The sequence below is a fragment of the Lucilia sericata genome, unplaced genomic scaffold, assembly GCF_015586225.1.
Source record: "Lucilia sericata isolate MDLA Ls3-8-SP2 unplaced genomic scaffold, ASM1558622v1 Contig000384F_arrow, whole genome shotgun sequence".
Lineage (NCBI taxonomy): Eukaryota > Metazoa > Arthropoda > Insecta > Diptera > Calliphoridae > Lucilia > Lucilia sericata.
The window spans coordinates 324917-341883 of record NW_023994403.1 but is presented as its reverse complement, the minus strand read 5'-3'; the positions used below and the strand labels follow the sequence as shown (position 1 = coordinate 341883).

The following is a 16967-nucleotide window of genomic DNA, read 5'->3' as shown; positions in this document are numbered from 1 at the left end:
CTATAGTAGAGAAGATAAATCTAGTATTTGATGTTGAGCGAAGGATTTGAATGAATGAATGAATAAACATACCCACACACATACATAATATACTCAACAACAATAAAACTAAACAAAAACTCCTCAATAGTAGTAGTAGTAGTAAAAATAAATTGCCGTTACAAAAACTATTATTTGTGACAAAGGAAAACTAACTATGCATACAATTCAGTAGAATATTTTTCTGTTAAACATTTCTGACTGGCCACAAAAAAGAAAAATTAAATAAATATTGTATGTACTCTGAAAAAGAGCAAATATAAAATTATGACTTATTTTTGGACAATAATATACCAAAAAAGAATAACCCGAACCGAAATAGCTAACCAAAATATACTCAAGTTGACAAGCTATTGTTAAAAACAGAAAAAGAGAGAGTTCACAAAAAAGGCCAACAACCCAATTGTTAATAACACTTCCGTTTTAAAAGGATGGCAGGCCATTTATAGACTCACATACCCATATAATATATATATTTTTTTTAGGACTTCAAGTTTTGGGGTAAACATCATAAATAAGTTTCTAGTAATAAATGATATAAAAGTAATCAAAGATATTTTTTTTCATACAAAAAATTTCTTTATTAGAGATTTTTTTCGCAACCATTTCTACCACTTTTTTTCTCTTGTTGTATTGAACTGCTTTTGTGCGGGAGGAAAAAAATTTAACATGTTACACGAACCGGAAAAAATTTTGATTTCAGCAAAAGAAATGACCTTTTAAAATTTGCTTAAGCAATTTTATTGAAATATTAAACAATAAAGTCTCCTGGGATCCAATTATGATGAAAAGTATTTTTAAACCTCATTATAATATGTGTGCGGGTGTATTAGGACTTTGATTAAATGTGTAATGATTTTTTGAATTTATTTAAAATTTTCATTTGCTAGAGGTTTAAAGAAAAAGGAATCAATGTTTTTAGAAGATTTAGTGAAAGTGGGAATATGTTTCGTACTGAAAGGCTTTTTTAAAAACTATTTTTAAAAAATTTTCCAAGTTCTCTAAAAAGATTCTGAGCAAATTTCTAAAGAAACTATACTCAGATTCTTTAAATAATTTTTTGAGTCGATTGTCTGTCTGTATATCTGTCTGTCTGTCCGTCTGTCTGTCTGTCTGTCTGTCTGTCTGTCTGTCTGTCTGTCTGTCCTTCTGTCCGTATGTCTGTCTGTCTGTCTGTCTCGTATCTCGACAGACACTCGTATCTCGACAAAAAGCTGCAAAACCAAGTTCTGTATTAGCCCTAATGGCCCTGATGAGTTTTACAATAATAGGGCCTCATTTAACCCCATCCCCTATACAAAGCCCGCTTCTAAATATGACTTAAATATCCAAAATTTTATTCAACAATAAATGGCTTAAGTACACTTGAGCCAAGAGGTACAATTCAACTTAAATGCTTTATTATGAAAATTAAACCACATTTTATTATTATAACTGCTGTAGGGTATTATATGGTCGGCCTCGTCCGACTATAATTTCTTACTTGTTTTAATTTGTGCAATTGATCTTCCAAACTAAGATATTAAAGAAATCTCAAAAATCCCTAGAGCAGTATTTGAATAATATTTAAAATTACTAGACCAATTCAGTTGCTTTCAATCATTTATTATTGACTTTGTAAGATTACAGAGAATATTATACACATTTCCCCGAAATTATCCACAATTTTCAAAAGAATTAATTTTTTCTTTTAAAATATTCTTCAGCCAATGTTATTGACTTTATCATTAATTTCTTGTAATTTCTTTCATTTTATTCACAATATACATACAACCATTTATACACCAGAAATATAAGAAAAAGTAATACAAATTAACATATATTTATTATTTCTTCAGCAATTTTCTTTCAATTATTTTGAGTCAGAACGACGACGAGTACTTACGAATTCTTATTACAAGCTCTTCCTTGGCTCTTAGACTATTCGTCTTAACTCATCATTATTTACCAATATCATCAGCACTTTCATTAAACTTTGTATGATGATTGTATTTACTTATTTTATTACATTTCACATTTTTTTGGGGGGAGGAGGGAAGAAATGACAACAAAAACTCCATCATTTTCAGTTATATTTTTTCCCCAATTTTTATACGCAATTCTTTGGCACGAAAATAATGTACATGTTCGTTGTGAATTTATTTACAGATATGATTTAATGGCTGGCGTAACACGTGCTGAGGCGTTTTTCTCCTTCAATTCGGGTGATGTTCAATATGGTATTGAAGCTGATAGACGTTCAAAAATCTTAAAGGCCTACGTGCGCAATACATACACGTATCATTTGAATGAAATATTTGCAACGATTGTTAATGAGTATACGGATTGGGAGAGACCAGTACAGCATCCAATCAATATCAGGTAAATCGACAAATTATTTTTTATTAATAATAAAATTTCAAGAGGGAAAATAATTATGATTTTTTGTGTAAGTCTTATTAACAAGGTTGGTTAGGAGAATTTTGTTAAAAAAAAACTATCAATAAATTGAAATCTCATTACTAGAAAAGAAATTATCATAGCCTGTTCAGATTGCCTTCTTATAAATTTTTCCTTATTTTGGTGGTGATGATGATGTTGTTTAATAGCAGCATCCCCCGCTTTGGTTATTTATGGAAATTATACAATTGTATGTATTAATGCGTGTAACAGGTTATAATTGTTATTTTCAAATATCTTACGATGGAATTTAATTAAGATTTCGCTTTGATGTAGTATGAGTAATATGGATTTGTGTTTTCATTATTGCTCATACGTAACGAAGGGTCAATTAAGATTTCTTTTCTCATTAAAATTTCATTACTATACTGAAATTCTTCAAATACTTAGATGTCAATATAAGATAAGAATTGATAAAGAAATTATTACTGTTATTCAATTATGTAACACATTTTTTTTAAAGATGTTTTTTAACCTACATATAGAGTGGTCTAGAGTCTAGTCTATAATCTAGTATATAGTATAGTCTAGTCTATAGTCTAGTCTATAGTCTAGTCTATAGTCTAGTCTATAGTCTAGTCTATAGTCTAGTCTAGTCTATAGTCTAGTCTATAGTCTAGTCTATAGTCTAGTCTATAGTATAGTCTATAGTCTAGTCTATAGTCTAGTCTATAGTCTAGTCTATAGTCTAGTCTATAGTCTAGTCTATAGTCTAGTCTATAGTCTAGTCTATAGTCTAGTCTATAGTCTAGTCTATAGTCTAGTCTATAGTCTAGTCTATAGTCTAGTCTATAGTCTAGTCTATAGTCTAGTCTATAGTCTAGTCTATAGTCTAGTCTATAGTCTAGTCTATAGTCTAGTCTATAGTCTAGTCTATAGTCTAGTCTATAGTCTAGTCTATAGTCTAGTCTATAGTCTAGTCTATAGTCTAGTCTATAGTCTAGTCTATAGTCTAGTCTATAGTCTAGTCTATAGTCTAGTCTATAGTCTAGTCTATAGTCTAGTCTATAGTCTAGTCTATAGTCTAGTCTATAGTCTAGTCTATAGTCTAGTCTATAGTCTAGTCTATAGTCTAGTCTATAGTCTAGTCTATAGTCTAGTCTATAGTCTAGTCTATAGTCTAGTCTATAGTCTAGTCTATAGTCTAGTCTATACTCTAGTCTATGATCTAGTCTATAGTATAGTCTATAGTCTAGTCTATAGTCTAGTCTATAGTCTAGTCTATAGTCTAGTCTATAGTCTAGTCTATAGTCTAGTCTATAGTCTAGTCTAGTCTATAGTCTAGTCTAGTCTATAGTCTAGTCTAGTCTATAGTCTAGTCTAGTCTATAGTCTAGTCTATAGTCTAGTCTATAGTCTAGTCTATGGTCTAGTCTATGGTCTAGTCTATAGTCTAGTCTATAATCTAGTCTATAGTCTAGTCAATAGTCTAGTTTATAGTCTACTCTATAGTCTAGTCTATAGTCTAGTCTATAGTCTAGTCTATAGTTTAGTCTATAGTCTAGTCTATAGTTTAGTCTATAGTCTAGTCTATAGTCTAGTCTATAGTCTAGTCTAGTTTAGTCTATATTCTAGTCTATATTCTAGTCTATATTCTAGTCTATAGTCTAGTCTATAGTCTAGTCTATAGTCTAGTCTATAGTCTAGTCTATAGTCTAGTCTATAGTCTAGTCTATAGTCTAGTCTATAGTCTAGTCTAGTCTAGTCTATAGTCTAGTCTATAGTCTAGTCTAGTCTAGTCTAGTCTATAGTCTAGTCTATAGTCTAGTCTATAGTCTAGTCTATAGTCTAGTCTATAGTCTAGTCTATAGTCTAGTCTATAGTCTAGTCTATAGTCTAGTCTATAGTCTAGTCTATAGTCTAGTATATAGTCTAGTCTATAGTCTAGTCTATAGTCTAGTCTATAGTCTAGTCTATAGTCTAGTCTAGTCTAGTCTATAGTATAGTCTATAGTCTAGTCTATAGACTAGTCTATAGACTAGTCTATAGTCTAGTCTATAGTCTAGTCTATGGACTAGTTTCTAGTCTAGTCTATAATCTAGTCTCTAGTCTAGTCTATAGTCTAATCTGATATTAGAGGAGAAGTCTAGTCGTTACTATACCTCTTCTATGTATTGCGGGCTGTATGTATTAGTCACTGAAAAGTAAGTTCTTGAGTAAGTAAGTCATTACATTATTTTCCTAAATATCGCGCCATATTCGGAAATTCAGTTTAAAACTCAATAATCTCCACCAAAGAACATACTCGTTAGTATTCTCAAATATAAAAAAGTTCTTATATTGATTGATTTACAAGTTACTGAATTTGTAATACCAACACTTTTTCCAATAAATATACATATACATTGCTTAATACTGCAATATAAAATCGTAGGAAAAAAATAACGTTCATGTAATTTCCTCTTAAAGTACCAACGACAATTTTCAAATAAAAGTGATAAAATCATAAAATCACAAAAAAAGAAAAACGAAACGAAACATGAAAAAAGTGCGAAAGCCAAAAAATTCTATAAAACCAATCAACTTTATATTTTGTACATGCCACATTTACACAAAACATACATAAACCTTAACACCAGCATAAATATATACATACATATGTATGTATGTATTGTATGTACTTACAGCAGCAGCACAAACAGCAGGCGAACAAAAAAACTTTTAACAATTTCCCACAAATTACAAATTTTACACACACTTTTCAAATGCCGCAACAATATATTTTGAACAACAAAAAAAAAGAACATTTATTTTTTCTCCCGTTTTTACCAATATAACCAAAATCAGCATCCTAGCAAACAAAAAATGAAAAACGTAATAAGAGTGACTTTCAACACCTTTTAATGGCAAAAATTTTATAGGGTGTTTACCAAATAACACACCCTAAAATAGACAACTAGTTTTGGTATTATTTAGTGTTTGTAGGAATTTATGTGTGTACTCTGTTAGTTTAGTTTTTTGTTGTTCCGTTATTGTTGTTAATATTTTGTCCTTCCTGCTTTCATCATTTAGGGTCCAAACACCTGTATTCGAACCCTTAGTGCTTTTATTTTATTTTTATTTCTCTAGCGTTTGTTTATTTTTAACCTCCTGTTTTCATTCATATTCGATATATGTATGTCTGATTTATTTATATTTAAACGGAAGTTAGATAAAAAAAATAAATTTTATATATTGGTATTTTTTACTATCTTCCAATAGTCTATAACTGATAATATTTCTGTGGGGGAAGAGAGAGAGAGAACAAAAGTAACTACAACGTTAGGATGTGACAAAATGTGTATTGAAAATATTAAAAATTTTGTACAGAGTGAAGGGTCATGAATGAAACAATAATGTAAATTTTTAAAGAAGTTATTAAAAGTGACAGATGTGAATTAGTTTTTGTTTCAATCCAGTTTATACTCTATCTGCAGGTTCTTCAATAGTTAAATATACACTGTCACAAAGCAGTGCTGTAACTTCTGGCTACGATTGGTTACTGGGAGGATTTCAGCTTTTTTGGTCAAAATGAGATAAAACCAGCTAGAAAGAGAAAACAACAACAACATATAGCTTGTTGTATTTAGTTCGATTGTTTATAAATAGAAACAACAAGAATAAGATGTTATGCAGTTGTTATTGTTTTCTAATTGTCATAATTAACGGTAGTCAGGGATGAATGATTGCGTATGATAAAAAAGCAAAAAATTTCAAAGAGGTTCAGAAACTCCATATTATCGAATACCGATATCTTGGCCTGTTTTTATCTATTTTGTATACTTGTATAATAGTCAGCCTGTTCAAGGCAAGTTTTTGTACCTACTAAAAAATCACTAAATATGTATATTCAATACTTTTTCAACCAAACTTTAATAAAATGCAAAATATAAACGTAAATTTAAACTTATCAATTGGTAAGTGGTTAACAATCGGTGGCAGGTTAAAAAATATATAAAAACCACAATTTATTTTTAAGGTTTGAAAAGGTACAGTGATAACGTCATTGTAATAATGAGGTTTTCGTACTGAAATAGTAAATTTTAGAAATTTGTTAATAACTTTAAAGATTTACTAACTTACTCAAAACGATTTATCAAAGGGTTATAGAAGAAATTTTGTATGAAAATCTGTCTAATAAACCTCTGACAAGTTGTTATGAATAAGGACCTTAAAATCTAGAGAAAATTTTAAAAGTTTCTTCATTATACTACATCACTTTAGTGGCCACCTTAAAGTAAACCAATCGGCTTAGAATCATTTTCTGAGTCGATTTAGCTATGTTCGTCCGTCTGTCCATACATCCGTCTGTCCTTCCGTCCATCCATCTGTCCGTCTGCAATTTTGAAGATAATTCTATGAAATTTGGCACTTGATCTTTTCTTATCCTAGAGAAAATGGATAAGATCGGTCCATTATTTCACCTAGACACCATACTACTAAACCCCCAAATAGGGCTTGTCAACCTTGTTATCAAACTACAGGTCGCTATTTTGATGATAATGCAATGAAATTTGGCACATGATTTTCTATTATATTACAGGCGAAGCCTATTGAAAATGGGTTTCGGTCTATTATTTTACCCAGCCCCCATACATCTGACATGTTTAATAATACTAGCCTTGATGACCCGGATGAATTTTGTATTGATAGAGCCTCCTTTGACCTTATCCCTTATACAAAACCCCGTTCAAAATATGACTTAAATGTCCAAAATTTTATTCAACAATACATGGCTTAAGTATATCTGAGGCAAAGTACAATTCTACTTAAATGTTTTATTATAAAAACTAAATCACATTTTAGTTTTATAACTCGTGTAGGGTATTAGACAAGTGTATATAAATAACTGTTTAAGCTGTACTCCAGAGCTTAAGTAATCATATAAAAAAAGTACATAATTGGTCCTAATATATGTGTATGTAAACCGAAACCAACATATATGGGCAATATCATGTCAAGTGAGCCAACTCAAAAATCGATTTTGATGAAATTTGCACCAAATTTAGTACTATTGGAGAGTAGGCCAGAGACGAATTTTCAGCTCTAAAGTTAGACACTTTGCTTATACAGGGTTTTATTCAAATGAGTGTAACTATTCTCCTATTGTTGTTAGCAAACACTGTCCAAAGGAGTTCAGATAGCAATTTCTTCATAGTTTTCCAAAAAAAAAATTTCATTCCAAATCGTTAGCAATATGATAACATTTATACCTGGTCCAATCAGTTTATATAGTGCCACTTTCCGAAATTTATTTTATCTTTGCAACATATGATTTGATAATGGGTAAAGAGTGGACATAGAGTGAGCCGAATTTAACACTTTTAATTGTTATCTTTTTATTCATTGTTAAGGATTAAAAGTATATTCATGCTTAAAACTATTAAAACCTAAAAAAAAACGAATATAACATTTATCGCGTTAAAGTGTTTAAATGCTTGAAATGTTGGCATTTAAATAACAGTTTAATACTATACGTTATCGTTAGTTTAAATTTCGTCATGTTTGTTAATTTTTTTTTTCTAGATTTTTCTTTCATTTATTTAAAATTTTTATTGAATATACATTTTTGTGGTTATTTATTATTATGTCATTTCTGGCCATGCTCTACATTGTTGAAAACTTTCCAATTTTTATTTCTTTATTTTTATTTTTTCACCATGTTGTTTTATATATATTTTTGCGAATATAAGGTTTTTGTTGTTTTAATTTCTGTTGCACTGTTGTTAATGTACGCCATGAATACTTAAAATTATTGTTTAATTTTTAGAAATAATTCAATAGAAACTCAATTTAAATATTGTGTTATGTATGTGGTAAAAATTAAATTGAAAAAAATTAACACTGCAAAAAAACTATGACATGAAAATTTAATTGATTTAATAACTTGAGTTTTTTTACAATTTAAATGGTATAAAATAATAATTTTGTTTGTATAAAATGTGAGCTAAAAAAAATATAATTTAATTTAATACTAAAAACAAGTGGAAAACAAGTAAGAAATTATTGTCGGGTGAGGCCGACCATATAATACCCTATACCACTTACACATACAAAATGTGATTTAGTTTTCATAACAAAGCATTTTAGTTGAATTGTACCTTGCCTTAGATATACTTTAGACATTTATTATACCCTCCACCACCATCAGTGGTGATAGAGGGTATATATAAGTTTGTCGTTCCGTGTGTAACACCAAGAAATATTCATCTAAGACCCAACAAAGTATATATATTCAGGGTCCTTATGAAATTCAGAGTCGATTTAGCTATGTCCGTCTGTCCGTCTGTCTGTCTGTCTGTCTGTCTGTGTAAAACACGCTCACGTTAAAACTAAGCAAAGGAAATCAACCAAATTCATCCAAAGTATTTATTATTATCCTAAGCAGTTTGGTATTGAAAATCAGCAAAATCGGTTCACAACGTAAAAAGTTATGAGTAAAAATTTCAGACTACCTCGAAAAAAATTCCGTTTTTTTCATAATTCTTTTGAAGTTTTCTCAGAAACTACCAAAGATATTTCGATGAATTTTGTCACACATTATTTTTCATGGCAATGATCAATTATGTTGAAAATCTTTAGAATCGATCCAATATTTCCCATAGCCCCCATACAAAGGTATATATTCCCGGAAATTAGTTTATCGTTAATAACTCCTTCAAATATATCGGTATCAATACAAAGTCTTGTACATGCAAATATAATATGAACAGAAATCATACTATCAACGCAGATCTCAGTCGGTCCACAATTGGCCATAGCTCCCATACAAGGTCCACTTCCGAAAATCACCTAAATGCACATATTTTAATAATGTATAATGCTATTGTGATAAAATTCGAGTTAAATATGTTTTGTGTACATACAAATCATTCTACCAAATTTTTTACGGATCGGTCCATTATTGGTCATAGCTCCCATATAAGGCCCACTTCCAAAAATCATTTAAAAGCTCATATTTCATTGTCATATTAAGCTATCTTGATGAAATTCGACACAAATATGTTTAGTCTAAATATAAAACACTCTACGAAATTTTTTCCGGATAGGTCCATAATTGGTCATAGCTCCCATATATAGTCCCCTTCCGAAAATCACTTAAACGCATATATTTCATTGAATTATAAAGCTATCGGGATAAAATTCGACACAAATCTGTTTTGTATGCATACAAATCTTTCTAGATAATTTTTTACGGATCGGTCCATTATTGGTCAAATTCGACAAAAATGCGTTTTGTGTACATTCAAATCATTTCACCAAATTTTTTACGGATCGGTCCATTATTGGTCATAGTTACCATATAAGGCCCACTTCCGAAAATCACTTAAATGCTCATATTTCATTGTCAAATAAAGCTATCGTGATAAAATTCGACACAAATATGTTTTGTCTTTATATGAGTCACTCTACGAAATTGTTTTTTCCGGATAGGCTCCCATAGAGGTTCCACTTACGAAAACCACTTAAACGCACATATTTCTTTGAATAATAAAGCTGTCTGATAAAGTACGGCTTAAATATGTTTTGTGAGCATATAAATCATTCTACCAATTTTTTTCCGGATTGTTCCATATATGGTAATAGCTCCTTCAAAAAAATCACTTAAACTTAAATATTTCATTATCAAATAAAGATATCTTGATAAAATTCGACACAAATATATTTTGTGTAAGGTCATAGCTTCTATACATATAAAGTCCACTTCCGAAAATCACCTAAACGCACATATTTCATTAATTAATAAATGTATTGTAGTAAAATTCGACTTGAATTTTTTGGCTTTAAATCATTATACAAAATTTTTTCCTTATCGGTTGATAATTGGTCACAACTCCCATATAAGGACCATTTCCGAAAATTACTCAAATGCACATTAACAATCAAAGTTATCGGGATAAAATTCAACATAAATGTGTATTTTGTATATAAAAATCATTCTACGGAATTTTTTTCCAGATCGGTCCATAGGTTGTCTTAGCTCCCATATAAGGTATACTTCTAAAAATCACTTAATACCACTTAATTCGTAATTGAATGATTATATCCGGATAAAATTCAAAATGAGTATGTTCTGTGTACAGATAAACCATTATATTAAAATGTTTTCAAACTGGCCTATTAATATACATTTCTCTCGTCCTAATTAAAATTAGTTTGACATATGCATATATATTAGTACCCTTAATAAGGAAACAAAAATTTTGCCAAGTTTTCTAAAAATTAGATAGTTAAATGGGTTTCAATAAAAAGTAGCTTGCTGGTGGAGGGTATTTAAGATTCGGCATAGCCGAATATAGCATTCTAACTTGTTTTTGAATAAAATTGTTGATATTTAAGTGAAATTGTTGATATTTAGGGTCACATAATTATAAAATTCATGAGGGTCATCAAGGCTAGTATAGAACCTGGGTTTACAGATTTTTGTCGAGATACGAGTATACTAAACATAATTATTAACTTAAAAGCCCTATTCGGCAGTTTCAGTTGTATGGGGGCTAGGTGAAATAATAGACCGATGTTACCCATTTTCAATAGGCTTCGTTTCCACGGACATAGCTAAATCGTCTCAGAAAATAATTCTAAGCCGATTGGTATACTTTAAGGTGGATATAGGGCCAATATTATTGTGAGTTACAAACATCAGCACAAACTCAATATACCCTCCCCATTAAAGTGGTGTAGGGTATAATTATCAAGTCGGTTAAAAATCATGCCATAGAATTTTATAAATGATTTATTTCGATATCTGGTGCACACTTGGAGTAGGTGCCACGAAATTTCCTATTGTCTGTGCTGGTGAGTTTTCGAGTTGATTTACAGTTTTTTGGCTTTGTAGGTGAAATGGAGGCCAGTGTAAGTGGCTTTTCAAAAATGATAAACTTGCAAAACATTTAAAACAATGATAGATGGACTTGGTTAAGTCAATCTATCAACTTTCCCATTTCTTCTAATGTAGGCATTTGAATATGACTAAAAAATAGATAGATAAAAAGATAAAAGTTGCAAATATCCAATGATATATATTATACCATCCCCTCTATAGTTTACTTTACAATTTAAAAGGGTAGTTAATTAGAGTTCATTAAAAAACCTTATTCTAAAAATATACATTGCGCTTCGAAGATAATAATTTTTTTTTTAACAACTTTTATAACTTACAGAGACGAAACTTTAGAGGCCTTAAGTGATGCTCAAGTAGTTGCACCAGCTGCTCAAACTGTGGACCTGCACTCTGCAGATCATCGAAATTCGTATTTATATGTATTTGATTATCAAACTAGATACGGGGATTATCCACAGGTAAGTTAAAAAAAACAGAAACAAAAAGAATGTTAAATTGAGAAAATTTCTAAAAATCTAAATTTAAAAATATAACATAAACATCCACTATACTTAATTCGTTTAATTAATAGTTATTAGCGAAAAATTAATTCAATTTAATTTAAAAATAAATAATCAAACAAATAACATATTATAATGTATAATGCATACAATAAACCCCCCTAGCGTATGAGTGTTATAGAATTTAAAATTACATTAAGTATCAATCATACGTCAAGTATAAGTACAAAACTAAAACCATGAAATATCAATTATTAAGTGGTAGAAAAATGGTGAAAAACAAAACATCATGACATTATGCATACATTGTACAATGTACAGCAAAAATATCAATCAAACAATTTATCTAAAAAAAATATTTTATTAAAATTAAAAATTTTCATGCAAATTCTATATTTTATATTTTTATCTGTTTTAGCGTCAAGGTTGTATACATGGTGAGGATTTGCCATATATATTTGGTGCTCCACTAGTGGGTGGTTTCAATCATTTTACTCGTAATTATACTAAAACAGAGATAAGCCTATCGGAGATAGTCATGCTGTACTGGTCGAATTTTGTGAGAACGGGGTAGGTGTTGGAAAAATTGCTAACAATTTTTATTTAATTAAAAATAAGGCAAATTATTTGAGCAGTTTATTTTATTTAAATTTTGTTTTATTCTATTCATTTTAGTAATCCCAATGAGCAAATGGAAAGTGATCATGGTAGTCGACAGGAGAGAAGTCGCTATAAAATCATCGAATGGACTGCCTATGAAAGTGTTCATAAGAAATATTTAAATTTTGGTAAGTTTTCTAAATTGGAATGACTAAATTTTCCATAAATAATTTTTATAAAATTTTTAAGATATTTAAAAAAAAAATTTTGATTTTTTTTAGAAAAATTATTAAATTTGTTTTATATATTTTTTTTTTTCTATTTTATTTACACTTTACACCTTTAGACACTAAACCCAAACTTAAAAATCACTATCGCGCCCATCGCTTATCCTTTTGGCTGAATCTAATACCGGATCTACACAAGCCAGGTGGTGACAACGTGCCCGCCTCACATCATCAACTCAGCGATGATGATGAAATGGACAACAATATTGCCAGTGATGCTTCCATTAAACCCCTTAATCCACCCTATTCACCGGGTATAGGAAATCCTGCCTTAGGGAATTTCAGCATATTCACCAATCAGGTATTCTCCTTGCTAAATCTTAGTTCACCATCATCATCGCTGCAGCGTAATGGTACACGCTATACTGGAAGTAAAATGTATCCGGATGATATGATGGACGGTGATGGTCATGGTGGCTCACAGGCTTCGCAAGATAGTGATAGTTTCGCAGCCTATTCGACAGCTTTAAGTGTAACCATAGCCATAGGTTGTAGTTTGCTAATACTAAATGTGCTGATATTTGCTGGTGTTTATTATCAACGTGACAAGACTAGACTAAATGAACCGAGATCACAGACAAAACTGAAAAGACAGGAGAGTGGTCAAATGCCCAATAATATTTGTGGCGATCTCGAGACTCTAACCATACACAGTAAAAGTGATCCTGCGACCATATTATCACATCATCATGCTTTACAGCATCATCAACTGCCACCGCCAGAATTTGCCGATATACCTCATCGAGCACCACCACCACCGAAACACATGAAATCCCTGCAGGATCCTGGAGGTGGAGGAGTGGGTGTGGGTGGTAATGGCTCAGCATCTACAGCCACAATTATGGGTTTAATGCCACCACCTCATGCGCTGCAGGTAATGGGCAATCAGTGTGGTACTTTAACGAAAAAAAGTTGCATGAAACAATCCTCTCTACAGCAGCAACAGCAACAACTTAGCCATCAACAGCAGCAGCAGCAGCAACAACAACAACAGCAGCAACAACAAATGATTGTAACACATCAGCATCAAATGCAAAATTCTCATAATCAAACAATGACAACCTCATTGACTGGGGCGGGTCCACCGCCGCCTCCACCCACCGTACAAGTTAGTACAGCTCAATCAATGCAACAGCATCATTTGCAACAACAGCAGCAGCAACAACAACAGCAACAATCCCAACAACATCCATTAATGGACGAACTAAGAGTGTGACATTAATTAACCGTACGTTTTAAATGTGATCTCTAATATAAAACAACAACAACAAACAAAAACAAAAATACTCAAATTAAATCAAACTTTCCTCTTCCACAACAATTTACAACTTGTCTTGTGTTAATTTTGAACTTTTTGTCCATCTACCTAGAGATTACATTAGCGTGCGTTTCACTTTTTGTTTTTTAATTTTATAGATTTTTATTTTCTAGCTAAAATAGTCAAATAAAATACGGAAAACATAAAACAAAATGTTATAGTAAACATTTCAAATACTACTTAAATATACCAAAGAGGAAAACCAAAATATCCTTTAACGAGAAATTATTGTAAATGTTAAGTTACTAACTGAAAGAAAATATATATTTTTCTTGATGTTAAAACTGTTGTTTCTAACCCTTTTTCCCCTATTTAGAAATTCTGTGTATATATGTTTAGTATAAATAATTAAATAAATAAATTAAGAGTAAGTAAATGTTAGTTAATTATTTAATAAAAATAAAAGACAAAAGAAATCCTTTTTACCATTAGGACCAAAAAAAAAAAAAAACAGAAATATTTCTTTAATTATTTCAATATTTTATACGAGTATATTAGTAGTTTTAAACTTAGTTTTTTACAATCGACTATTTTAACTCTTTTAAATTACTTTACCTCCTTAACATAAATTCTAAAAACTATACTTTGTTAATTCTTTTTTTAATTTTATTTACTCTATTTGGTTTTAAAACTTACTTAACAGCTGCTTATAAGATGTTTCACATTTCGAAATATTTCCTTCTTGACTCTTTTGAACCCTTATGATATTACCGCTAAGATGCCCTTGAGAAATTTATTTAATCCAGTATATACACTCTGAGTAACTTTTATAAAGAAATTTGCAGATATCATTTTCTATGGAAACCTATTTTATACATAGAAAAGATTATTTCAAAGACTGTTGATATTTTCTTCAGCTTAAATATTAGCGACCAACTTTTATCAGAAGGACTGTTGATAACACAATTATAAATATAGTGCACAAAAGTTTGCTTTTCGGACTATCTGTGTAACAGTGTGTGTCATCCCGCAGAAACCAAAGGTGATGACGGCTTATATTTTTTATTTAAGTTCATTTAATGCCGGCAATCGCGGCTTTGTAAAGGTGCCATTGAAAGGATTGGCATTTCAGTATTTGCAATCTTTCTGCCACTGCAGCAAGTATCCTGACAGTTCAGTTAGCACAACAATTTCTTTGGAAATAATATTGTAATATTTTCCAACGTTGTTCAACTGAAAAGTGATTCATTTTTCGTTCACAAATCTAAGTATGCTTTATAAAGGTACAAGTTGGGTCAACCTACATAAACACTCGAAAAAATAACTCCAAACAATCTATTAGAAGGTCCAGCGTTGAATGTGAGAAATTTAGCTGTATATTAAGCACAGACAGCTTACTTTCAAAAATCTTTAAAATTCTCAGATCGATTCAACTAATTTTAAAAATATTTTGAAAAAAAACTTATGGACTATATATTCGATTTTCCGTAGGAGGTGCTAATATAAAAGTTATATCAAAATGTAAGTATTTGAACCCAGATAAAAACTTTCATTAGTCTTAAAAAATAAGTCAAAAACAGCAAAGAATTCCTTCAGCAAATATATGTTATTTGAGCCACTTGAGGAAACTATTTGGGCTAGAATCCTCAAAGTTTGTATAGACACATTGTAATCCATAAGAAGATTTGGAAAAAATAACAGGTAGCAGTGCTCAAATCATGTTCATGTAGCTTTAGTTTATGGATATTTGATTGATAAATAAGTGGACTAACATAGTGGGCGTGGCACTTTCTATATACATTAAATAAAAAATTCATTCAGGATCCTCAAATTTAGCATGAACATTTTTGGTGAAAAATTGACCGAACTATTAATAGTGGTTGTAGCGCTTTTTACACAAAGTAAGCAAGCAAGACCATCTGATACCCTACATCACTTATTTCACTTATTTGTAATAAACAATTTATATTAAAGCTTGAATTGATTTAGATATAATTAAAGAACTTATTGATTTTTGAAAGAGGATATATTTAGGGGCAAGAATATCAATGTCTTTAACGTGAAAATCTGCGTTGGCCGCTTATTTCACGTAGTCTTTTTCATCTACAGGATGGACTTAGAAGGTTCCACCACTCGCCTCTGAGTGCCTTCAATGAAAACGTTCAAGTGGTACTTCTTCGTACATTGTCCTACCGGTCGATTCACTAGCATCCTACTCAAGTACTTGAGCTATCTAATGTCTTACCATAGTGGTCCCGTTGCGCAATGACAGGCAACATGACATCAATCCCAATACATACCCCGACAAAGAAAAAGCAATCACTAGTCTAAAGTCAATAAAAGGTGCGACTCGAATATCAAGTGAAATCAATCTTCTGGTTTCTCACGCCAGAAGGTGACCACCCATTTGATGCCATGAAAGATTGCATTATTTAAAGTGTAATAATAGGTGAAATAATGAACTTATATCAAACAATATCAATAGAATTCGTCCTTGAGTCAAAATTAAGACGAGTATAAAATTTCATAGAATTATCTTAAATTACGATATGAACTTAAGTTACGTGGACATACAGACGGACAATGATTTAACGACTAAAAAAGATTCTAAACCATAGTCGACCCTAAATGCCATATAAGGTTCGCTTCAGAAGTGAATACTACAAACATAGTTGTTTCCCATTTAATATTTTTTTATACCCTCCACCACCATCAGTGGTGATAGAGGGTATATATAACTTTGTCATTCCGTGTGTAACACCAAGAAATATTCATCTGAGACCCAACAAAGTATATATATTCTGGGTCCTTATCAAATTCTGAGTCGATTTAGCTATGTCCGTCTGTCCGTCTGTCTGTGTAAAACACGCTCACGATAAAACGAAGCAATAGAGCTTAACCAAATTCACCCAAAATGTTCTTCATTTTCCTAAGTTGTTTGGTATTGCAAATGGGCAAAATCGGTTCACACCGGGTAAAGTTATGAATCAAAATTTAAAACAACCTCGGAAAAAAATAAGC

At 30.8% G+C, this 16967-nt stretch overlaps 1 protein-coding gene across 1 annotated transcript in view; it reads left to right on the top strand.

Annotated features, from left to right (window-relative positions):
• The window catches only part of LOC119604347 (neuroligin-4, X-linked), a gene marked incomplete at its 5' end in the record, with an annotated part of 30476 nt that extends 13756 nt beyond the window's left edge, over window positions 1-16720 (top strand). The window contains 5 exons of the mRNA XM_037956921.1: window positions 2188-2400; window positions 11621-11759; window positions 12220-12371; window positions 12477-12589; window positions 12748-16720. Coding sequence (XP_037812849.1) covers window positions 2188-2400; window positions 11621-11759; window positions 12220-12371; window positions 12477-12589; window positions 12748-13904 — 1774 coding nt within the window. The remainder of the gene's footprint in view (window positions 1-2187; window positions 2401-11620; window positions 11760-12219; window positions 12372-12476; window positions 12590-12747) is intronic.
• Window positions 16721-16967: the final 247 nt, after the last annotated feature.